General features: G+C 44.0%; 1 protein-coding gene across 1 annotated transcript in view; it reads left to right on the plus strand.

Annotated features, from left to right (window-relative positions):
* The first annotated feature begins 755 nt into the window (after nt 1–755).
* Nucleotides 756–24,150, plus strand: part of samhd1 (SAM domain and HD domain 1) — a 44,134-nt gene continuing 20,739 nt past the window's right edge. The window contains exons 1-8 of the mRNA XM_068048612.1: nt 756–1,102; nt 3,437–3,503; nt 5,460–5,529; nt 5,910–6,070; nt 8,788–8,903; nt 15,337–15,407; nt 16,513–16,692; nt 21,986–22,086. Coding sequence (XP_067904713.1) covers nt 913–1,102; nt 3,437–3,503; nt 5,460–5,529; nt 5,910–6,070; nt 8,788–8,903; nt 15,337–15,407; nt 16,513–16,692; nt 21,986–22,086 — 956 coding nt within the window. The 5' untranslated portion in view covers nt 756–912. The remainder of the gene's footprint in view (nt 1,103–3,436; nt 3,504–5,459; nt 5,530–5,909; nt 6,071–8,787; nt 8,904–15,336; nt 15,408–16,512; nt 16,693–21,985; nt 22,087–24,150) is intronic.

Below are 24,150 nucleotides of genomic sequence, written 5' to 3' on the forward strand. Positions count from 1 at the left end.
ATGGAATGTGTGAAGTTGCAGGCCCTGTTTCACGGCTTGAAGGAGCTGCTTCTTACTTTTGGCTGCACTTTAGTCCCACTCTCCTGATCTTTGGCTACCCAGTACGGAGGGGAGTGGGCTGATCGTGGGACCTCCTCGTGGGACAGCTCATAGGTCTGACCAAGGTGGCCGTCAACAGGTCCAGGCAGCAGGTGGTTGAGCTGGTCGTTTGATCCGACTATCTGCCTCTCTTGAAATGAAAGTCCCGTAAATACTCAGCAGGTCTAGCAGCATCTGTGGAGAGAGAAACAGAGTTAACGTTTCAGGTCTGTGACCCTGCTTGCCCGCCTCCCTTCCCCAGTTTCATCCTGGAGATGAAGCACGGTTTCGGGCTTGAGGCATTGCGCGACTGGGTGGGCACCGGAGGCACTGGAGTGCTTCACCCCCTCCCTAGGAATGAAATTTTAATATGATGTGTTAAAAGTTTCCTTTCAACTTTTGTTACAGTTTATTAGCATTGGACCTTTAAGAAGAGGGCAACTATTGCCTCGCTTAATTGATAAATACCTGCAATTTGGTTGAATCTAAAAGAAGTAGACATAACGGGCTGAATGGCCTCCTCCTCCGCAATGTAATTCTATAAGGTGCACTGCGCCTTTAAATGGGGGTGGGCTGAGGGTTTGATTGACAGCGGTAATGGATACATTGAAGCAATGAGCAGCGCAGGGCGAGCCGCTTCCGGGTTTGTCCTGTCAATCAGCGAGCAGAGAGAGCGAGAGAGAGAGAGAGAGGCAGGCAGGCAGGCAGGCAGGCAGCTAGCTAGCTAGCTAGCTAGCTATCAGCGCAGTGGCGCCGATATCCCAGAGGCTGAGCTGGAGCCGAGCTGCAGCAACTTCACAACCGGAGTTGCCCAGCAGCAACGCGGAGAGGAAGATGAGCCAGAGCGAAAGCCGAAAGCGGCCGAGATCGGCGAGCCCTGCTCGGGCAGACAGTCGCAACGTGACCCCGGAGAAGAGAGTTTCCGTGGTCAGGTTAAAATCCAATTACCGGGACTGGGATGTGGAGGAAGTCTGCTGCTTCCTGCGGACGCATGGCTTTGAAAAGTTCGAGCAGTTGTTCAGAGGCAAGTATCGAATCATAAGAGTGATGCAACATAGCAAGAGGCCATTCGGCCCATTGTGCCTGTGCCGGCTCTCTGAAAGAGCTAACCAGTTAGACCCATTGCCTTGCTCTTCGTTCTGCCAATTCACTCCCTACACATGCATAAAGCAAACTGTACACAGGAAGAGGGACACAGTTCCTTTGAGAATTACCTCGTCCCATTGATATTTCATTTTGGTCAATTAAACCCATCCAAAGCATGGGTTGTGTTCTATTAATATTTAATAAATCTTGTTCCAGAAGTGCCCCTGCAAAGTGGGCAACAGATCCTCCTGCCTCATTCTTGGAGAACTGAATAATAATTATTTCTTCCCCAGTGGTCCACATCTGCAATCTGATTCGGATGTGGCTTGTTTAATATTAGCAACATATTGAATGTACTCTGTGTTGTGCACTCCTTACTTGGGCATCACCATTCTGTGACACATTGGCGATGCTTCCCACACTGAGCTCTTGTGGTGTGGGGGTGGGAAAGAGGAGGGGGGGGGAGGTCAGTTGGAAACCCTGTTTACGCATATTATTGGGATCTTTGCCGAAATTACAGCTGTGCGGAGGGGAATGTGGTGAGGAAATTCACCCCAAAGCCACACCTGCAGCTGTGCAATCTGCGGTGAGAAGGGTGCCTCTTACAAATATTAACTATACTTTGATTGAATTTCATGTTAGACTTGAGAGGGAGAACAGATAGTGACAAACCATGTTTTATGTAAATTTAAAAAGAAACAAATGTCGAAGGAACGAGACATTAATAGCCCATAGTACACTGGACTGAACTGTTAATTGGTAAGCAAACATGAAAATGATGGCAAGTACTTGGTATGAGCAAACCCAGTACATACTGTACCTATAAAAGGTAAAAACTCTATTGTGAGTTAAGCAACTGTGGTCAAGCTAAGAGACTGCCTTGAGCTAATAGAAGAGGCTTACACAAATTCTGTTAATGGGTAAACCTGCAAACAAACAATGGGAAGTATTCACAGAGATATTGGGTACAATAAAGCAGTATGTACCTGTAAAAGGTAAGCGACTGTTAGCAAATGAAGTTACAAGATGGCCTCAAGCTGCTGGCCCAAATGCAAGGAAAAGTAGACTGGGTGAGCTAGAAAAATTTAACCAAGGGATAGAAGGTAAGTAATGAAGTGGGGGTGAAAAAGAATATAGAAAAAGAAACCCACCACAAGTTTTTAATCAATGTATGAAGAGAAAATGAGGGGTTAAAGGAAATGCAGACCCATTAAAGGCGGATGAAGGTGAGACTATAATGGATGATAAGGAAATGGCAGACTTGTTAACTGGGCATTTTTGTACCACAGTGGAGGAAGAGGCCAAAATAGCAGTGGTACCTAACAATAAGTCAAGGGGCCAAACACAGAAAATGCTGGAAATACTGGAGAAAGAAAAACAGATGCTACCTGGCCTGCTGAGTATTTCCAGAATTTTCTGTGTTTGTTTCAGACTTCCAGCATCTGCAGTATTTCATTTTTGTATAAATCAAGGGAAAGAGTTTAGTGGATTTAATGTAAGCTTTAAAAAAAAAGGTAATGAGGTAAACAATAAATATAGACAAATTTTCCCATGCCAGAATATTAACACAAGTGGTTGAGAAAATTGTAGATGCATTAGTCATAATTTTCCAATGTACAACAGATTGAGGGATTGTGCATTGTAAACTTCCACAGTGCTCATATTGCTTCAGAAGATGACTAATATCCGCATATTATAAACTCATTTCATGTCTGTTGTGTCGCACTCCAGCAGTCATACTCCCTACTCTTGTTTGGCTGAGATAAAAACCAATCTCAACTTCTGAGCTGTCAGGAGTGCGGGATAAGCTACCAGATGACATTGCGTATTTTGCAATGAAGTTCCCATTTTTTTGAGTTATCATTCTGTCGGCTGAAGGAAGCTAACCACTGCACCTTTACCTGCAGTCTCTGTGCAGTGAGTGCAATTTCCCTCAGTGATATTACTCTTGAAGTGGAAGCTGGCATTTCCACGGGGTTTCTGAATTTCTTAATATTTGTAAATGATTTGAAAACCGGTTGGAAGATGAATTCAAACTTTGAAGGGAAAGATTTACTCAATTGCTTTCAGTTCCGATTTTAGAAAAAATTACCGGTTAATGTTTACAGTGTAATCTTCCGCCCTTTCTCAATATTTTGCCCTGAATGCCCTTGTTTCCTCTTGGTAACTTAGTAGAATCTGTTTGTGGCCCTTGGTAGGGAATGATGGATAGGAAAGAATAAGTTTCACCGAATACTACTTCATGTTTCACTTTCGTGTCCTCATTCTCTAGATGAAAAGCTATCTGGCATCGCCCTGCCCTTTCTGTCAGAATCTGTTTTGGAACAGCTAGGAGTGAGGTAAGTGTAGCAATGGTGTAGTAACTCTGAGCTCTGGACACTGTGATTATCTGTATGTAAGGATTGTTTAATCAAAGACAGCAACAGGTATTTCCCCAAATCACAAACAATGGGCAGAAAGTTAGAATTCTCGTGTTTGTGTTCACATGCGTATGCAGAGTTTGGTTTGCAAGTTGAGTATTTTGTGATCTAAAGGTTTAACTTGTTCTGTAAGTACAATAGCCATTTTCTTTTCCTTCTTCCTCTGCTTCTCCCATGCGCTCCCACCAGGCCCCCGCAATCCCTGGATAAAATCATAAAAGGCTATGCGTCAGCTTTGCTCAGTTGGTAGCACTCTTAACTAAAAGACAGAAGTTTGGATTCTGGCACCCGCTCAAAACTTGAGATCGTAATCTAGGTCGACACTTCAGTCTTGTGCTTAGAGTACTGTATTGTTGGTGGTACCTTTCGGATGGTAATGTTAGACCAACGTGCTCTTTGTTCTACTGGTTCAGCTCGATATTAAAGTTTTAGGGCATTATGTCAAGAGGAAAAAGGATTCTACTGCTTGTCCTGGCCAATGTTTACATTGAAAACATCACTGGTCAACATTTATACTCGAAAGAAAACTAATGGACCATTCATATCAAAGCTATTGATGCATGTAGAAATTACAACACTGGTACAGGTCATTTGGTGCAAACAGTCCATGTTTAGCCTCCACACAAACAGGAGGCCTAATTCCATGTGTCTGCTCATTTCCCATATCCCTGTGTCCCTCTTTCCTTCAGCCACCTATCTAACTACTCTTAACGATTGACGTGGTCTCTGCTGCAATCACTAAATGCTTCAGAACCCTCTGCATAAAGAAGAAATAATATTTTATATGCTCATTGTTAAATCTCTTTCATTTAAATTAGCTTCCATTTACAGGATCCTGGACCTAGAGTACAAAGTCAAGTAAGTTATAATGAACCTTTAAAACACTGGTTCGAATTCAGCTGGAGTATTGTGTCCTGTTCTGGGCACCACACTTTAGGAAGGCTGTGAAGGCATTAGAGAGGGTGCAGAAAAGATTCATGAGAATGGTTCCAGAGATGAGGAACTTCAGTTAGGTGGACAGAATGGAGAAGCTGGGGCTGTTCTCCTTGGAGAAGAGAAGATTTGGTGGATCATGAGGGGTCTGCACAGAGGATATGGGAGTAACTATTCTATGTTTCTATCCTTATCCCCTCAAACATGGTAAACAATGTTTCTACCGGTGCTTTGCCATTCCTTCATGCTTCATGACATTAAACATCCTTATCAAATCACGATATAAAAACAGTCCCAGTTTCACAAGTCTTTCTTCTATTTACATTCCCTAATACCAGGGAGCTTCCTAGTGGCTGGCAGATTAACTGACTTGTGTTACTTCATCCCCAAAATTGAATTCATTATGGGGTTTGAGCTGTTTCAGTATGTGCTGTTTATTAATTGTGTTTATTTAATTGTAGTTGATCAGAGACTGTCTCCTATTTCCCCATTATGTTTGGGAAAATTTATAAAAGTGAAGCTGATATTTGGGAAGGGAATGGGAGTTGAGGGAGAGTCCTTGTGCCCATTATCTTTTTCCATCCGGGGTGTATTTCAACCCACTTTGGAACAGGCTTGAGAGGCTGAATGGCCTACTCCTGTCCCTATGAAAGGCTAGGAGTGCAGTGTTGTGATGCAGTGCAATATCCAGTCTCTTGTAGCTGAGATGTTTTGTAATGCGGTGAGCATGGATTTCACTCCCTAGGTTCCTGTCACTGGAGCAGTACTATTTTGAGGGCTAGGATGAAGGAAGGGGCAAGCCGAGTGAATTGGTGGCCATTGTAATCAATTGCAAATAATATCTTGTGGGACAGATTTTGCTACAGATCAGCTTCTCCTCCTTTGTAAGCGAAGACTGCTTATGAGATGACCTTTTGAAGTTTTTCTGTGCTTTCTTTCCAGTACTCTTGGCGAACGATTAAAGCTGATCAGCTGTATTGATGCACTCTGGCAGAAACCTATTGATGTGAAGGTAGGAGGATGCAGTTGAAGGGGAGATTGAATAGTCTCTGGGCATCAGTTGTCTATTGCTTTGAGTGGCTCTTAAGAATGTTGACAGTTTGGAGTAGGTTGTCATTTGGAAAATGATGGAATGGGAGGTGGAGATGAGTGAATAGACTGTTTTATTGTACAGTTATAACCTTGAAGAACTGATTTCTGTGCTGGTGGCTTGATGTAACTCAATGTTCTGTTGTTGTACTCTGATGCAAAAGCATGTGTTCTAATAATTTCACCATCGTGTGGCTGCAAATTACAAATTAATTAATTGAGATCATCTGTGTGTGGGACATAATGCACAAGTTCCCACTTGTAACCCTGTCATATAATGTGAGATTTTCAATTTTTCTTTAGGTTTTCAATGATCCAATCCACGGACACATTGAGATGCATCCACTCCTCGTCCGGATCATTGACACACCGCAGTTCCAGCGGCTTCGCTTCATCAAGCAGCTCGGTGGGACGTATTTTGTGTATCCTGGGGCTTCCCACAACCGATTTGAACATTCCATAGGGTAAGGACCTGGGAAGGAATTGCGGATATTAAATTTGGAAGCAGATTGTGGTCATTTCGTACAAATTTTATCCCCCAGCGATTCTTCCTCCAGCGCAGGGTTCACCGTCCCACAATTGTTGGTGGCCCTCCAGTTCCTTGCACCTCAGTAGTCATTCGCCAAGTGAGCCCAGGTGATAAAGGTGGGCTTCTAGACTGTGGGAGCATTGCTGCCAAATCCTCGCCCAGTGTTCACCTGTGCGTTTGCAACAGAGGTTACTGAAAAGTGATCAGGCCAAAGGACACTGAATCGAATTGCACTGGCTTCCTGTATTTTGTGTGAGATATGCTAACTGAACTCTGAACAGGAATTGAGCATGAAATCTTCCTTTCTGTGTTGCTCAGTGCTATCCATTATGTGCTGGTTTTAGTTTCAAAAGATCTGCATTAACTGAAAATATATTGTCTGACTTCCACTCAATGACCCATTCTTATTGGAATGGGACTGATGTTCACTGACCTGACTGAATTGTGTAGCAGGCTGCATTAGGGTTAAGTTTGGTGCAGTGTTGAGAGAAGGCAAGGAACAGAGTGAGATGAACTTTTGACCTGGCTCAGTGATGTCTACAAAGCATTTCCGGACTTTGGATTATCAATGGACTTTTATTGAGCGGAGGATTGTTGATTAGCTCCAGCAATCTGAGTTGTTCCATAGCATTTCCTTTTGGACTTTAAGGTTCATTTAGTCGTTGGGTAAAATTTGTTCATTCTCTTGTCAGGCCACTGAGTATAGGACCATGTCTTGGAGCTCTAACCTCTCCACTGAGGCTTGATAGTGATTCAAGATATAACATGTTGCTTGAAACGGTAATAAAAATATGCCTTTTGCCATAATGTCATGGGGCTTACAGTATATTATAGACTGATTTGGTGCTCAAACACACACACAGACTCGACTATTCCAGTGCCCTCCAGGCTGGCCTCCCATCTCCACCCTCCGTAAACTTCAGCTGGTCCAAAACTCTGCTACTTGTATCTTATCTCAGACCATGTCCTGTTCATCCTTTACCCCTGTGGTTGCTGACCTACATTGACACCTGGTCTGGCAATATGGCAATTTTATAATTCTCATCCCCGCGCACCCCCCACCCCACACCCCCAACCATGACCTCCTTCCCCCTCACTATCTCTGTAACCTCTTCCAGCCCTATAACCCTTTGAGAACTCTGCATTTCTCCAATTCTGACCTCTTGTGCATCCCTGAATAGCATTGCTCCACCATTGGCCTTCAGCTGCCGAGGCCCAAAGCTCTGGAATTGCCTCCCTAAACCTCTCCACCCCCTTTCCTCCTTTTAAGATGTTCCCTATAGCCTACCTGTCTGACCATGCTTTTGCTCACCTGTCCAGTATCTCCTTATGTGGGTCAGTGTCACATTTTGTCTGATTTTTGCTGCTGTGAGGCGTTTTTGGCCTTTTTACAACACTATAGACGGTATATGAATGCAAGTTGTTATTGCGCACTTATTTTTTGATGGGGTATACTAAAATGAGTGAGACAATCACTATTCCACAATTGTGGGAATTTCTAATAATTTGTTTAAATATATACATAAATCTATTAAATATATAAATGCTTACTCCAAAGAATACAAATTTAGGACTATTTTGAGCTTGTTGAGGCTGCATAAGTATAGTTGAACCAGGCGTGGAAACTGAAATCGTGGCAATGAGAGGTTTGTATGTAGATGATTTAAATCGTATTGTGTTAACTCGGCATAGTGGAGCACTCTCGCCTCTGAGCCTGAAGGTTGTGGGTTCGTGTCTCACTCTAGAGGTTTGAGCTTGTAATCCAGGCTGGCACACTGGAATGTTCTAGAAAGGTAGTGGAAGCTGATTCCATAAATTATTTGAAAAGGGAGTTGGACAGGAATTTGAGGAACTTGCAGAGTTCCGAACAAAAAGTGGGACTAAGCACAACTGCCAGGCACAATAGACCGAATGACCACCTTCTCTGATTCTGTGACTCCAGTGCAGTGCTGAGGGAGTGCTACAGTGTGGCTGTCTTTTGGCAAGACATTAAACCAAGGATCCACCCAAGAGGCATGAGTTCCCCTGCCAAATTGCTGTGTTCAGCTGTCGGCCAAATAAGTCAGTTATTCATTTCATTGCTGTTTATGGGATCTTGCCATGTGCAAATTGGTTGCTGCATTTCCTACATTGCAACACTGAAAATTCTTCAAATGTAATTCTTCAGCTGTGAAGTGATTTGGGACAAGGCGAGTATATGGAAAGCTTGATTATAAATGCAAGTTCTTTCTTACCAAAATCTTGCATTTGGACTGAGGTTTGGTGTTTTGATTCCCCTGGATTAAAACTCTGCAGTTCTGTAAAGATAGAACCAGGCCTATACTATAAGGGCTTTACAAACATGTACATATAACTGTCAGGTCAGATGTAATAATGATTCACCGGTAAATAGCAGCTCTCAATGATATGTTACTGATCTGCCCTCCAGGCTGACTATAGTGGGCAATGCACAAGCATTCAGTAGTTGCACTTGGGATGATGTCAATTGTATACCTTATTTATAACAGACTGGGTGTAGAAAAACTGGAGCAGTCTATAACTACATGATTTTCATAAGGAAAATCTATGGATATTTACTGTATTAAAAACCCTAATGACATTTGATGTACCAAGAAGTTTGCATCCTTGTTAAATTCTTTTCTTGCCCTGCAGTGTGGGATACCTGGCAGGCCAGTTGGTTAAAGCTCTAGCTGAGCGGCAGCCGGAACTGCGGATTAACCATCGCGACATGCTGTGTGTGCAGATTGCAGGACTTTGCCATGATCTGGGTGAGTGAACAAATCGGTATGAGCTGGTAGAGCAGAATCCTCCATGTGTGTGTTTTTTAGGCAAGATTTATAACATTTATTTGCTTCAAGACTCTTGTTCAAAATGAACTGGGATGAAAATTTCTTATCCAAAGTGCCCAGTGGGTGAAGGCATCACCAAATCTAACAGTAAGTTGTACAAATCGAAAGGTTCCAGGTTCAATTCCTAGACTCCCTTAACAAGGGTAGCAGTTGGAGACTTCCGTATTCCTGGACAAACTTCATCCTTGGTTTGTGACTGATTTCCATTGACTACTGGCAGAAAGCTCGCATGGCAAGTCAGGGTAGGATGGGGCTCAGTTGTGATGCTGTCTATTGCCAAGTTCCCGCCAGCACTGACAGTAAGTCTCATACATGAAAAATGGCCACTTGTGTGATCTTATTGTAGGTCTGCTGGTTCCTTCAGTATCCCAGTAGAAATTAGTAGCTTTGAGAAATGAAGAGGGAAGAAGGGACGTAGAATCAAATCACTGTCCATACCTATTAACAGTGAAACTAAGTTTATATCCTTTACTGAAATGACTGCTTACGATTGCGTGGTTTTGTGGAGCATTGTGAAATGCTGATTAGTGGGACAGCCTTGGCCTGTTGAGACACAAGGTACGGTTTTATATTGGGACAGACTTCAAGGTTAGCAAAATATAACATTGTTAACCTTTAACACTATCCCCCTCCCTCACCAGTTGGACTGTCCTTCCAGCCTACCCTTGGCGTCTATCTCACTTCATGACAGAAAATTCAGTGCCTGTTGCAAAAAGAATTCAAGTAGTCGACTCCTAGTTTTTGTACAGTGTCACTTAAAATGTCAGTGGTGATATGACCCTTCCATGCATGTGTTCTATGTGAGTTGCAGAAACTCAAAATAAGAGAAGCAACTGATGCTTTAATGCTGTTCCATCTCCTTTTGGTTTTGATGAACATTTGGATTACAACATGACTGCCGATGCCCCCACTGCTGCATTGGAGGGCAGCAATGGCAACCTGATGGTTTCTAATGTTTCTCTCCTTCACCATTACTCCTCACCTCTCCCTGTGATTCATCCAGTACAACCCCCCCCCCCCCACCAACTCAAGCCCACCACTAACTATATCCTCTGAGATATGCATTGCTATGTTGGTGCTTGAAAAGTTTGGATAGGTAAAGTTAAACTTGAGGTCATCCAAAACTCTGTTACCTGTGTTCTTACTCACACCAAGTCCTGTTCATTTATCACCTCTGTGCTCCTTTTGAGTTATAATGAAACCTAGGTACAGGATTTGGCATGGGAAGAAAGTGCCCGAAATACTCAGCAGGTCTGGCAGCATCTGTATAGAGAGGAACAGAGTTAATGTCTCCGATCAGTGACCCTGACCTGCTGGGTATTTCTAGCACTTTCTGTTTTTATTTCAGATTTCCAGCATCTGCAGTATATTGCTTTTATTTTACTGCCAATTAAAGTACCTGCCTATTATTTCTATTCTGTCTCCTTTCACTGGGGAAAGCGGTGGCATTGTGGTAATGTCATTGGACTAGTAATCCAGAGGCTTAGGCTAATACTCTGGGGACATGCGTTCGAATTTGAATTCAATTAATAAAATTTGGAATTAAAAAGCTAATCCATGGTCGGATTGTTGTAAAAACCCATCTGGTTCACTAATGCCCTTTAGGGAAGGAAATCTGCTGTCCTTACCTGGTCTGGCCTACATGTGACTCCAGACCCACAGCAATGTGGTTGACTCTTAAATGCCCTCTGAAATGGCCGAGCAAGCCACTCCATTCAAGGGCAATTAGGGATGGGCAACAAATGCTGGTCTTGCAAGTGACACCCACATCCCATGAACGAATTAAAAAAAAACTCAGCCAGTTTCCTAATTTGTCTTTAATTCCATGAGCTTCAACTTTAGTTAATAGTGATGACAAAGTCCAAATAAATAACATCCATAGACATTAACCTGTCTGAATTTTTTTTAAAGGGTTGATTAAAGTAGCAATCAGGTTCGTTAGGCATGACCTACCCTTTACAACTCCATGCTGTCTTTCTCTGATCAGCTAAAAATGTTCAAGGTGTTCAGTCACCCTATCCATAAGTATAGATTCTAGTAATTTCCTGACAACAGATGTTAGGCTAACTCCTCTATAATTCCATGGTTTTTCTCTGTCACCTTCCTTTAAATAGCAGAATGAAATATGCAGTTTTCTAATCCGAAGGAATGGTTCCTGAATGAAGAGAACTTTGGAAGATTATAGTTTGGGTATCTGCAATATTCTCACCCACTTCTTTTAAAACCCTGGGATGGAAACCATCTGGGGATTTAGAACTCTTTAGTGCCATCTACTGTAAATACTCAAAGTTATTATTCCACATGTCCACCATTTCTGTTGACAATATCAGGGCGGTTCCTGATTAAGAAACAGCTCTATTTTAAACGCTCTCATCCTTGTTTTCATATCTCTTCATGACCTTTCCTTATCTCTGTAATCTCCAGCCTGACAATCCTGAGATCTCTGCCTTCTTGAGACTCCTGATTTTAATAGCTCCACCACAGGTGATCATGCCTTCAGCTGCCAAGACTGTAAGCTCTGTAATTCCCTCCTGAAACCTCTCTGCTCTCTGCCTCTCCTCAAAACCTACCTCTGACCAAGCTTTTGGTGATCTGCCTTATGCTATACCTTGTGTGTTTTATTATGTTAAAAGCGCTATATAAATACAAGTTGTTAATGCAGTGGATGTAGTTGATAACGGATTTTCAAAAATTTGATAAGGTGCTACGAAGATTTAGGACAAAGGTAATGATGTGTGGAATTTAGGGGAATGTGATCATGTGGGTAGAGAGAGAATTGGGCTAGCAGAAAGCAATGAGTGGAGGTGAGGGGAAATTTCTCATTGGAAAGATGCGGTGAGTTTATTTTTAAAAAAAAAATCTAAACGCAAATGATCTGGATTTGGGAACTGAAAGCCATTTTGAACTTGGATTTCAAGTTGGGGGATTTGGCAAGTTGTGATAACGGCTGTGGAAGATTACAGGAGGAGTTAATAGACAAGCAGGAAAGGTGACCGATATGCTGTTCAATGTAGAAAAATATGAATGTCTTAGAACTAAGGAATAGGGAAAGGAAATTCACCTTAAATGGTAAGATTTTAAATGCAACTGCAAAGCAGAGACACTTGGCATGCAGATAGACAGGTCCTTAACAAGACTGAACAAGGAAATGAGGCCATAAAATGGCAAACTGGGTCTTTCGATTTATGTTGAGATGGTTCAGGGAGGGCACTAATTCAAAATTATATAGTGGCAGTTAGAAAAAATAGCTTTGCACAGAAGTTGGAGTTCTGTGCTACAAACTGTTGAAGCAAAACCCATGAATTGTTTGAAAAGGAAATGACTTGGTGACTTGAAAAAGGGGAAGATTAGAAGATGTGGGAGGCAAGTAGGAGAATGAGATTAGAGTAGATGGCTCAGGAGGATGCTGCAGCACAGACTACATAGGTCTCCGGCCTGCTTCTGCGCACTAGCATTGTATTTTCTCCATGCCATTGTATCAGATGCCGTTATGCCTTGAAACCAACAAAGTCCAACAATTTGCATTTATATAGCAACTTTTAAGGTGGTAAAACGTCCCAAGGTGCTATACAGGAGTGTTGCCGAAGAAAATTTGAGAGTTGTCCCAATTTCTTCCTATCTGGTTAAGTGATTAAAATCTTGGTCAAAGAAGTAGGCCTTAAGGAGGGGGCGAGAGAGAGCAGATTTGAGGGGGAATTCCAGCGACAGCTGAAAGCTCGGCCGCTTCTGGCGGAGCGAATAAAATTGGGGATTTGCAGAGATCTTTGAGGGCTGTGGCATGGGAGGGGCTAGGCCATGGAAGAATTGGAAAATAAGGATGAGAATTTTAAAATCCAGTGGAGCCAATGTCGGTCAGTGAGCAAAGTGGGTGATGGGTGAACAGGAGTTGGTGTGAGTTAGGATACAGGCAGCAGATTCTTGGATGAGAAACCTTACGTGGGTAGGGTGGTGGTGCAGAGCTGAGCGGGAGTGGCAGAAATCAAACAAACAGAGGAGAAAAACTCACACATCATAGTCAGCAGAGTGTGGAGTGGCGCATGTAACTTATAGGTCACTATTTAGTTTATTGGTTAGAGTTTCAGTGCTTTTAGTGTTAAACAGTTAAAAAATAGCCTTAAAACTTAAACAAAAAAGTTTGGAAAAAAAAACCTTAGCTCACATGGCAGGACAGTTGCTGCTCGTCACATGCCCATCCTGTGCCATGTGGAAAGTCCAGAACACTGCTCTGGCAAACCATATATTCAGGAAGTACTACCAACTGCTCAAACACAATTTCTGAGCTGGAGGTGGGGCTGGCATCACTACAGTATGTACGGAAAGCTGAGTGCTTTGTGGATAGCAAGTTTCAGCAGGTGATTGCCCCACAGCTGCAGAGACTTCAGGTGTGGGTGACCAACAGGTAGACTGAGTAGCTGGCAGACAGTGCGGGAATCCCCTGGGGATTTGATAGCCAGGCAATTGAATTGTTTCTGCAATTGCAGACATGAGTCCTGAATGGCATGTTGCCTCCCTGGTGCCATGGTAAAGGATTTCACTTGAGTGGATGCAGGACATTCTGCAAGAGGGAAAAGGGACAGCCAGAAGTCGTGGTCCATTTTGGAATCAGTGTCCTAGATGGGAAAAGTAGGAGGGCTGGCAGTAGTGATCAGGAGTGGGACTTGAACCCAGAACCTTGTGACTCGAAGGCAAGTCACTGAGCCATAGCTGACAGAGTAGAGGAGAGTCGAGATGAATAGAAAACCAGGAGGCACTAACCATAATAGAACAAAGAACAGGATAAAACGAGTAGGAATTAGATGGAGGGCAAAAAAGTGAAGTCTTTTAGCATTGTGTTGGATTACATGCATGCAGATGACCTGGACTTGGACATAGGGAGTACAATTTCAAAGTTTGTGGACGATACATAACTTGGCAGTGTAGTAATTAGGGAGCAGGATACTAGTCGACTTCAGGAGGACAAAGACAGACTTGTGAAATAGGCAGGCACATGACAGATGATTGTGTGTAAGTATGAAGTAATGTACTTTGGGGAAACAAATGGGTACAGGCAGCATGATCTAAATGGTACTTTTTTGAAGGGTGTGCAGGAGCAGAGACATGGGGATGGATAGTCACACAGCTTTGGTAGAGCAAGTTGACAAGGGAGTTGAGAAAGCAGCACTCCCTCAGTACTGCAGATTTTTCAGCGTAGATTTTTATGCTCAAGTCCTGCAGTGGGCCTTGAACTCATAACTTGTGACTCCGAAATGAGTCACTGAGCCACAGTTGACAAGCATGGACACTTAGCTTTGTAAGTTGCAGCATTGAATGCAAAAACCAACAAGTTGTGTCATATTTTTACAAATCTCTGTTTAGCCTCAGCTGCATTATTGTGTACAATTCTGGGCATCTATTTTTAGGTAGGATGGCAAGGCCTTGGAGAGGGTATGGAGGAAGTTTACAAAGATACTACTAGGGATGAGGGACTTTAGAGAGATTGGAGAAGCTGGAATCGTTTTTCGTTAAGCAGAGACAAAATAATGGTGTTAAAAATTGAGGGGTTTTGATCGAACGAGCAGGGAGAAACCATTTTCACCAGCAAGTGGATCATAGATTTAAAAGAAACTAGAGCATAAATAATTTTTATAGAGAATTGTTACAATCTGGAATGCAATGCCTGAAAGGGCGATGGAATCTGATTCCATGCAAACCTTCTAAAGGCATTTGGACGTGTACTTGAAGAGAGTTAATTTGGGACTAAATTGGACAGCTCCTTCAAGGAGACGGCACTGGTATGATGGGCTAAATGTGTACCGAAAGTTTCTGTGATTCTAAGGTGGGAGGCCACTGTGCCAGTGGAGCATTTGGATAGTCAAGTCCAGATGTAACTGGGATGGATGAGGGTCCACACACTTTATAAGTCGACGGAAATACATACATTTTGACAGACGTTTGATAAAGCTGCAATGCATTGTACGTACACTAAAGAATTACATCATGCAGTGAGATTACGTTGGTGTGAATTTCTTTGGAAGATGTGCATGTATCTAGGATGAGTTTTTTAAAAAATCAAGGTGTTGCTGCACAGGGAGCCAGTGTAGGTCAGCGAGCACAGAGGTGATAGGTAAATGGAGCTGCCGCTCAAAAACCTGGCTCGATGACTCCATGGAGTGTGAAAAGTGAGTGTTGGAGCAGTTGAAAAAGTGAGGTTCAAACCACTCCGAAATGTCAACATTCCTACATAGCTAGGACTAAATCAGCATAAAAGTTTAAACCAAGATGATGCACCAGAATATTGACTTCTAAAGTCAGACTAAATAACTTTTTAAACAGCCATACAGTAGGTTTAACACTTTACTTTTCATTTTGTCAGGTCATGGGCCGTTTTCGCACCTGTTTGATGGGAAATTTATCCCTATTGCTCGAAAAGGTTTGAAATGGAAGGTAATGTTACCTGTAGAGTCTGAGTGATGCTGAGTGTTACAAGAGATGATGCAGTGAACAGGATGTCATCTAAACAGGGGAATATTTTCTATGTTCAGTGGAAATTGGATTACAGACTCCCAGGAGAATGTATATTGTGGTGGCTCTCCTGTCACTTCTGGTTCTGGTACTTGCTTCATGTCCTTTGACACTGAGGCAATGAAAATCTCCCATGTTCCTGCTGTAAGTGGCCTTGACCCAGTTCCTAGAGAATGTGGGCCAACAGCAAAAAGGTGCCTCTATTTTTGTGCTGCATTTGCACATTCACCACTTGTAGACAGGCTAGAGAGATGGATCGTATGGGAGCTGGAAGCTCTCTCACTACATCCTCTTGAAAGTTTGGTACAGTTTACACCATCCACGCTTATCCTGGGCAGCCGCTGATTTCAGGCAAATGGTGCTCATCATTACCCTAAGCAGTCAATTACTAAGGTGCTGCTGATAACCTATTAAGTGAGCCACTTATTTTGGGCAGTTCAGTAAGTTCTTTGTAGCTTGATACAGATTTATTGAGCTCAGTTAATTTTAGGCAAAGTCTGGTTTAAAAACTTTAACTCGTCATCTGTTTGCTTGCTTCTGTGTCCGCATGTAAGTGTCACTTTAACAGTTCAGCCATCTCCCTTTTTTTTTTTTGTACTCCTTCTTCTAGCCTAAAGTTGTCTGATCATCAGCATTGTACAGCCTTTGATTTTACAGCACAGTCATTCAGCCCAACTGGTCTATGTCAGTGCTTATGCTCCACATGAACCTCCTCGCGCCCCCTTTGTCTAACCAGAACCGTGTACCTTCTATTCTTTATGCTATTTGCCTCAACTACTCCTTGTGGTAGTGAGTTTCACATTCTAACCAGGGAATGAAGTTTCTCCCGAAATGCCTGCTGGATTTATTAGTGACTACCTTATGGCCTCTAGTTGAGAATCCCCAAAGTGTTTTACCTGAAAATGGGGAGGGGGTTCGATGTAAATATATATACCCTAATTATGGGTGTGTGACACTGTAGATTTCATTTGTTGTTCACCTGCTTAGAATGATGACTTGATCTTTCTTTCTTTCATCTTGAATATAGCACGAAGATGCTTCATTGTCTATGTTTGAGCACTTGATCCAATCCAATGGGCTGGAAGGTGATCTGATGAACCATGGCTTAGTGTTAGCAGATGACCTTGTATTTATCAAGGAGCAGATCAGAGGCCCAATAACTGAGGCAAGGAGCAATGGAGAGGGCTGCAGTACAAGGGGCTCAGTGGTAAGTGACTCCCATTGAACCAAGGGGAAGGGAGGAGGAATGGTAAGTGAAAGGTAACTGGTTTTAAAAATAGAAATTAGAACCTCTACTGTAGTTTTTGTTCTGTACAGCCAATGATGGTGCCATAGATTTCATTTAAAATAGAGGCGGAACAGCCCGAATGATGAATACAGTTCATGGAACTGAGCTGTGTGGAATTGGAAAGGCACGGTTCAATTCTTGCTCTGTGCTGAGCTGGTTGATTTGATTGCTGAACCACCCGCATGTTGATTTACATTTAAGTGGGTGAGGTTTGTGCAGAACCGCTCCCACTCTCTCATCCGAGGCAGCTAATGTTGCACTAGTGCAACATGTACCACAAGTGCAGCGGCTGAAAGGATGCAGTTTTAATTTTGGAATTGTCCTGCTAGATGAGGTGCTCAGCAAGCTGGAGAACCTCGCTTTCCACTTCTATGTCGCCATCCAGTCCATTGGCACTCTATTCTTCCACACTGTCGGGCGACGAAGACTTTATTTGGCCCAGAGCTGGGGGTTTAAAATTTGAGTTTTCCTTGTCCTAGGTAGGCTGCCAACCAAGACTGATGAGCCCCAACTGTCCAGAGCAGGTTTAGAGGCACTGGGCTCTTGCCTTCATACCTCTGCTCACTGTTCTAAACTGGGATTGGCGCGTGAAGCCAGGTAGTAAGATTAGGAGAGGCTACTTGAGATGCTGACTGTCTGTGACATTTTTGTGGATGAAGAGCATCTCGACTCTTTACCATCCTGGTCCTTCCTATCCCTTTTGAGTTAGCAGATCAATAATGAAGGGATACAGTAGTGTTAAGCTTGTTACTGAACCATTAATCCAAAGAATGATGGTTCAAATCCCACAATGGCAGGTTGAAAGTTTGAATTCAGCTTTAAATAAAAAAAAAATCTGGATCACAAATGGCAATAGAAAAACAATGAAGCAGTCAGAATGTCAGTAAAAACCCAACTGGTTCATGAATGTCCTTTCAGAGTAGGAAACCTATCATCCTTAGCTGGTCTGGCGCTACGTGTTAGAGGCCTGCTGTAGGTCGGGAAAAAGAACCCGACCCGAACCCGACTGAACCACAGCGGGCCTGAACCCGAGTCCCTCTGATTTTTGCCCCGAGCCCGACCCGACCCGAACCTGCCACTATTCGACCCGACCTGAGCCTGACCCGACCATCCCTTTACTTGTGTTCCTGACATCGAACCTGTAAGAAGCTGCAGCACATGCACGAGATGTCAATGACATCACTCGCGCACTGCGCAGACTCCGTTTTTTGTCCCAGACTCCCAGTTCAAGTAAGTTGTTTTTTTATTTTTAATATTTACCAGCAGAGGACTTACTGTGTGTGTCTGGCCGGCCCGACCCCAACCTGACGCATGTCGTTGGGTCTCGTCGGATTCGGGTCGGGTAGCAGGCCTCTACGATGTGTGACTCCAGTGCCACATGAACATGTTTTGTTTCTTAAGTGACCTAGCATGCAAATTGGTTTTATCAAGGGGCAGCGCCAGGCATACCTAAAAATGAAGTGTCAGCCTGGTGAAGTTACAACACAGGACGACTTGCATGCCAAACAGCGGAGGCAGCATGCAATAGACAGGGCTAAGCGATCCCACAACCAATGGATCAGATCTAAGCTCTACAGTCCTGCCACACCCAGTTGAGTGGTGGTGGTCAATTAAACAACTGACAGGAGAAGGAGGCTCCACAAATATCCCCATCCTCGATGATGGGTGAGCCCAGCACATCCTTGCAAAAGACAAGGCTAAAGCATTTGCATCCATTTTCAGCCAGAGGTGCTGAGTGGATGATCCATCTCTGCCTCCTCTTGAAGTCCCCAACATCACAGATGCCAGTCTTCAGCCAATCCAACTCACGCCACCTGATATCAAGAAATGACTGAAGGCACTGGATACTGCAAAGGCTGTGGGCTCTGACAACATTCTGGCAATAGTACTGAAGACTTGTGCTCCAGAACTAGCCACATCCCTAGCCAAACTGTTCCAAAACAGCTACAACACTGGTATCTACCCGTCAACGTGGAAAATTGCTCAGGTATGTGCTGTGCACAAAAAGCAGGACAAATCCAACCTGGCCAATTACCGCCCCATCAGTCTACTCCCAATCATCAGCAAAGTGATGGAAGGGGTCATTGACAGTGCTATCCAGCGGCGCTTGCTCAGCAATAACCTCACTGATGCTCCGTTTGATTTCTGTCAGGGCCATTCAGTACCTGGCCTCGTTACAGCCTTGGTCCAGACATGGACAAAAAGAGCTGAACTCCAGAGAGGTGAGTGCGACTGCCTTTGACATCAAGGCAGCATTTGACCGAGTATGGCATCAAGGAGACCTAGCAAAGTTGGAGTCGATGGGAATCCAGGGGAAAAATCTCTGCTGGTTGGAGTTGTACCTAGCATAAAGGAAGATGGTTTGTGGTTGTTGGAGGTCAATCTTCAGTACCAGGACATCATAGCAGGAGTTCCTGAGGGTAGTGTCCTAGGTCCAACCATCTTCAGCTAATTCATCAATGACCTTCCACCATCATAAGGTCAGAGTGGGGATGTTTGCTGATTATTGCACAATGTTCACCATTTGCATCTCCTCAGATACTGAAGCAGTCCATGTCCATATGCAGCAAGACCTGGACAACATCCAGGCTTGGGCTGATAAGTGGTAAGTAGCATTAGTGCCACACAAGTTCCAGGTAATGACCATCTCCAACAAGAGAGAATATAGCCACTTCCCTTTAATGTTCAATGGCATAGCCATTGCTGAAACCCCACTGTCAACATCCTGCGGCTTACCATTGACCAGAAACTGAACTGGACCAGCCACATAAATGCTGTTGCTACCAAGAGCAGGTCTGAGGCTGAGAATTTTGCAGCGAGTAACTCACCTCCTATTTCCCCAAAGCCTGTCCACCATCTACAAGTCAGGAGTGTGATGGAATGCTCTCGACTTGCTTGGATGGGTGTATCTCCAACAACAGTCCAAAAGATTGACACCATCCAGGACAAAGCAGCCCGCTTGATTGGCACCCCACCCACCACCTTCAACATTCACTCCCTCCAGCCCCACGCACAGTGGCAGCAGTTTGTACCATCTACAAGATGCACTGCAGCAACTCACCAAGGTTCCTTCACACCTTCCAAACTCTCAACCTCTACCACCTAGAAGGACAAGGGCAGCAGATGCATGGGAACACCACCACCTGCAAGTTCCCCTCCAAACCACACGCTATCCTGACTTAGAACTATATCGCCGTTCCTTCACTGTCGCTGGGTTAAAATCCTGGAACTCCCTTCCTAACAGCACTGTGGGTGTACCTGCACCCCAAGGACTGCAACGGTTCAAGAAGGCAACTCGCCACTACCACCTTCAAGTGCAATTAGGCATGGGTAATAAATGCTGGCCTAGCCAGTGACGCCCACATCACCTGACTGAATGTTTGTTTTTTTAAAAGAACACTCACTCCAGGGAATCAAGAAGTTGGCCCACTACCATCATTTCAGGGCATCCGGGGCTGGCTTTGACACTAACGCCCACAAACCGCAAATTAATGTTTGTTTGTTTTTCAACAAAAACGTTAATGGGTGCCATGGTTGGCTTCTGCACCTCTGGGCTCCGAAGTAGAAAGGTTCCAGTCCCTGTTTGATATCTGACTCTTGGTTGAAAGTATGCCTGCGTGATGTTGGGTCAAAATACAAACAGGCTTCAGTCTGATACTCTCCACAGTTCAGTAGTCTGCTGGTGCTTGTTGTCAAGGCTTTTACATGTACGCTGGTTACTTTGGGCTGAATTTTATGCTGCCCCAGCGGGTCGGATGATGGCGTGGGGGCAGCATAAAATTGAGCGGGAGGCTCTGGGAGGCTACCCGCCCCGCTCCCGCCTCCGGTGAACTTTACGGTGGTCGGGCGGGGGGAGGAAACGGCTGGCCAGCCCACCCGAGGCCAATCAAGGCCCTGAAGTGGCCACTTGAGGGCCCTCACCCGCCTCCACGGGTATTTTACCCATGGCAAGCGGGCATGCTGGGGCTATGAAAGGCTGCCCAGCAAAAGGTTTTCCGTGCCCTTGGGGGGGGGGGGGAGGGAGGGGGTGGTGGTGGTGGGGGCCTTGTCAGTTGGGCGCAGGGTACCTGATTGAGGGCCATCCCTGCCTCCCAACCTACCCCCGGGACCCAAGACGCTCTCTTTTTTTTTTTTTCCCCCCCCCCCCAAAACGACCACTCCAGCCTCACCAGGGCATGACTGATTTCCTCCTGGTGAGGCATGCCCAACTTACCCAATTTCTAAGATCCATGGCTTTGGCTGCACTGCAGTCCCAGCAGTGGCCACGGCTCCCAGTGGCGCTGCTGGGACCAAGAGCTGCTGGCCCACTGATTGGCCGGCAACTCACTGAGGCGGGACCTCCTCCCTCAAGTGGGTGGAAGTCCCGCCCCGGGACAATTAAAGCCTGGGGATCCGTAAAATACAGGACGGATCTCTGAGCTAGGCGGAAGCGGGTTCGCCACCGACTTTTGCATCAGTGGCGAATTCCCATCCGCCTAGGGTAAAATCCAGCCCATTGAGAGGCCAGTGTTTGGGGATTGTCCTCCAACGTATATCTCCACTGTTAAAAGAAGGGGTGTAGGGGAAGAAACCAAAGGTCTTTCCAGCCAATGATGTACTTTTGAAATGTAATTGTTGTAATGTAGGAAAGGTGGCAGTCAATTTGCACACAGCAAGCTCCCACAAACAGCAGTGATAATGACCAGATAATTTGTTTTTTTGTGTTGGTTGAAGGATAAATATTGGCCAGGATATGATTCTATAACTCCCCTCTCTCCTTTGAAATAGTGCCATGGGATCCACGAGAGGACAGACAGGGCTTCTCTTTAATGTCTTATCTTAAAGACAGCACCTCCACCAGTGCTGCACACACTCAGTACTGCACTGGAATGTTAGCCTTGGTTTTCTTTTTGTGTGTGCTCAAATCCTGGAGTGGGACTTGAACCCACAAACTTCTGACTGAGAGCATTCCCATGGCTGATGCTTAACTGGTAAACTTGGGAAGTGCTGGAGGTTAGTTTGTTTGAGGGATAATGGAGCAGCTGTTGACAATCTGCTAGGTGAAATGCTGTGCCACATCCTGACCCATCTCATTTCAGCTACACTTGTTGTACATTGTGTGGAGATTGAAGGAAGAGGGAAAGAGCAAGAAGAGACCAAGTGATGTTTCTCAATGTTCACTCTGTCCTGTGAGCTGCTTTTTATAGCTAACTCTGGTATCTTGCCTTTTCAGTGGCCATACAAAGGCCGGCCCAAAGAGAAGGGCTATCTGTACGAAATAGTTGCCAATAAAAGAAATGGGATTGATGTTGATAAGTGGGATTACTTTGCGAGGTAAGTCTGGTGTCTCAGTCTCTTTGATCGATTGATGAATGTTCTTTAATCCATGTCTCTTTTCAGCAGGAGCTCACCAGGTTCATTTATAAAGTTAATTTAACAGAAGTGTGAAAGTTTCTGGGTGCTAGTACTCCGTGTGTAAGAAGCAGATCCATATATTAATACTTCTGTTCTCAATTTATCTCTCCTGCTCCTGCAGGTGTTGATTCTCTCACTAGCATGTTGTTTTCATTGGCACTGGTAGTCCTCTGGTGTCTCTTGCAAATTAGGGATTCAACCTATGCAAATGTTGGCAGACTGTTTGAACATACAGGGCATCACAGTTCAGCTTGACGCTGAACTCACTGGCTAGGTGTCTTGATGCACTTCCCACCAGCTGGAGAGCCAGGAAGGGAGATCCTTGTCTGAGATCAGCTAATTGAGCATGAACTGGTGATCCAACCTGTGACCACTTGGTTTGTGTGGCTTACACAAGGCCACTGAGATTTTTTTTTTGGAATCTTGTTTATCAGCACCCTTTCGCACAGCTCCTTTCGTAACACAGTTTCTTGGTGTAATATCAGAGCTTAGAGTTACAGGATGAATAAGATTACATAAACTTGGTTTTTATTCCTTTGAGTCTAGAAAGTTGAGAGGTGATCCAAGCAAGGTGTTCAAAATGATAAAGGGATCTAGTAGAGGTGATACAGAAAAACTGTTTCCTCTGGTGAGGGAGTTTATAGGAACAAGAGTAGACCATTCCTCCCCTCTATACTGCTCCAACATTCAATGGCTAATCTGTATCTTAGCTCCGTTAATCTACCTTGGCTCCATATCTTTTTATACTCTTGGCTAACCATAATCTATTGATCACTGATTTACAATTATTAATTGAGCTAGCATCTTTTGCTTTTTGAGAGTTCCACATTTCTACCACCCTTTGTGTGAAGAAGTGTTTTCTAACCTCTCTCCTGGATGGCCTGGCTTTTTAAGGTTATGTCCCCTTGTCTTGGACCCGCCTACCAGTGGAAAAAGTTTCTCTGTCTACCTAACAGTTCCTTTCAAAATCCTAAAAACTTCAATCAAATCATCCCTTAACCTTCCATATTCCACAGAATTTATGTAATCTTTCTTCATAACCGAACCTTTGGAGCCCTGATAACATTCTGGTGAATCTTCGATACAATCATTCTGAGGCCAGTATATCCTTTGTAAGGATTGGTACCTCGAATGGTACACAGTGCTCCAGATGTCGTCTAACCACGGCTTTGTACAGCTGTAGCAAAACTTCCCCCACCCCTTTTATATTATAGCTGTCTAGTTATAATGGTGAGCATTCCATTAGCCCGTTTTTTTTTTCCGGTACCTATCTACTACATTTTAGTGATCCCTAAATATTTTTGGACATCGCTTCTCACCATTAAAAAAACAAAAACTCTGATCTACCCTTTTTGGTCCATTTTTACCTATGTTGAACTTCATCTGTCACTTTATCAATATCTCTTTGTAATTTTATGCTGCTGTCTATATTACTTACTATGCCATTTATCTTTGTCATTGGCACACGTGGATGTATAACTCTCTGTTGCCTTACTCAAGTCATTAATAAATATAGTGAATATTTGAGGCCCCGGCACAGATCCTTGTTGGACACCACTAGTCAATTCCTCCCAATTTGAGTTCATACCTATGATCTCTACAGTCTGTCTTCTAATGCCTAACCAGGCCAATAATGTGCTATCAAATTCAGCTTTAACTTTAGCTGAAAATCTCTCTTATGTGGAACTTATTGAATGCCTTCTGGGAATCATTACATCTACATACTTGGACATCCCCTTGTCTACTGCTTTAGTTACTTCCTCAAAATATTGAAGGTTGTTAGAAATGACTTACCCTTTTCAAATCCATGTTGGTGTTCTCTAATCAGCTTAACTTTCTCTAAGCGCTCAGTTACTCAGGCTTTAATTATAGATTTCAGTAACTCCCCATTACACAGTTCTATCATTCTTGGGTTTTTCTCTTTCTTAAATCATAGAAAGTGAAGCACATGGAGGTCATTTGGCCTGTCATGCCTGTGCTTGC

This window comes from Heterodontus francisci, chromosome 16, assembly GCF_036365525.1.
Source record: "Heterodontus francisci isolate sHetFra1 chromosome 16, sHetFra1.hap1, whole genome shotgun sequence".
NCBI lineage: Eukaryota > Metazoa > Chordata > Chondrichthyes > Heterodontiformes > Heterodontidae > Heterodontus > Heterodontus francisci.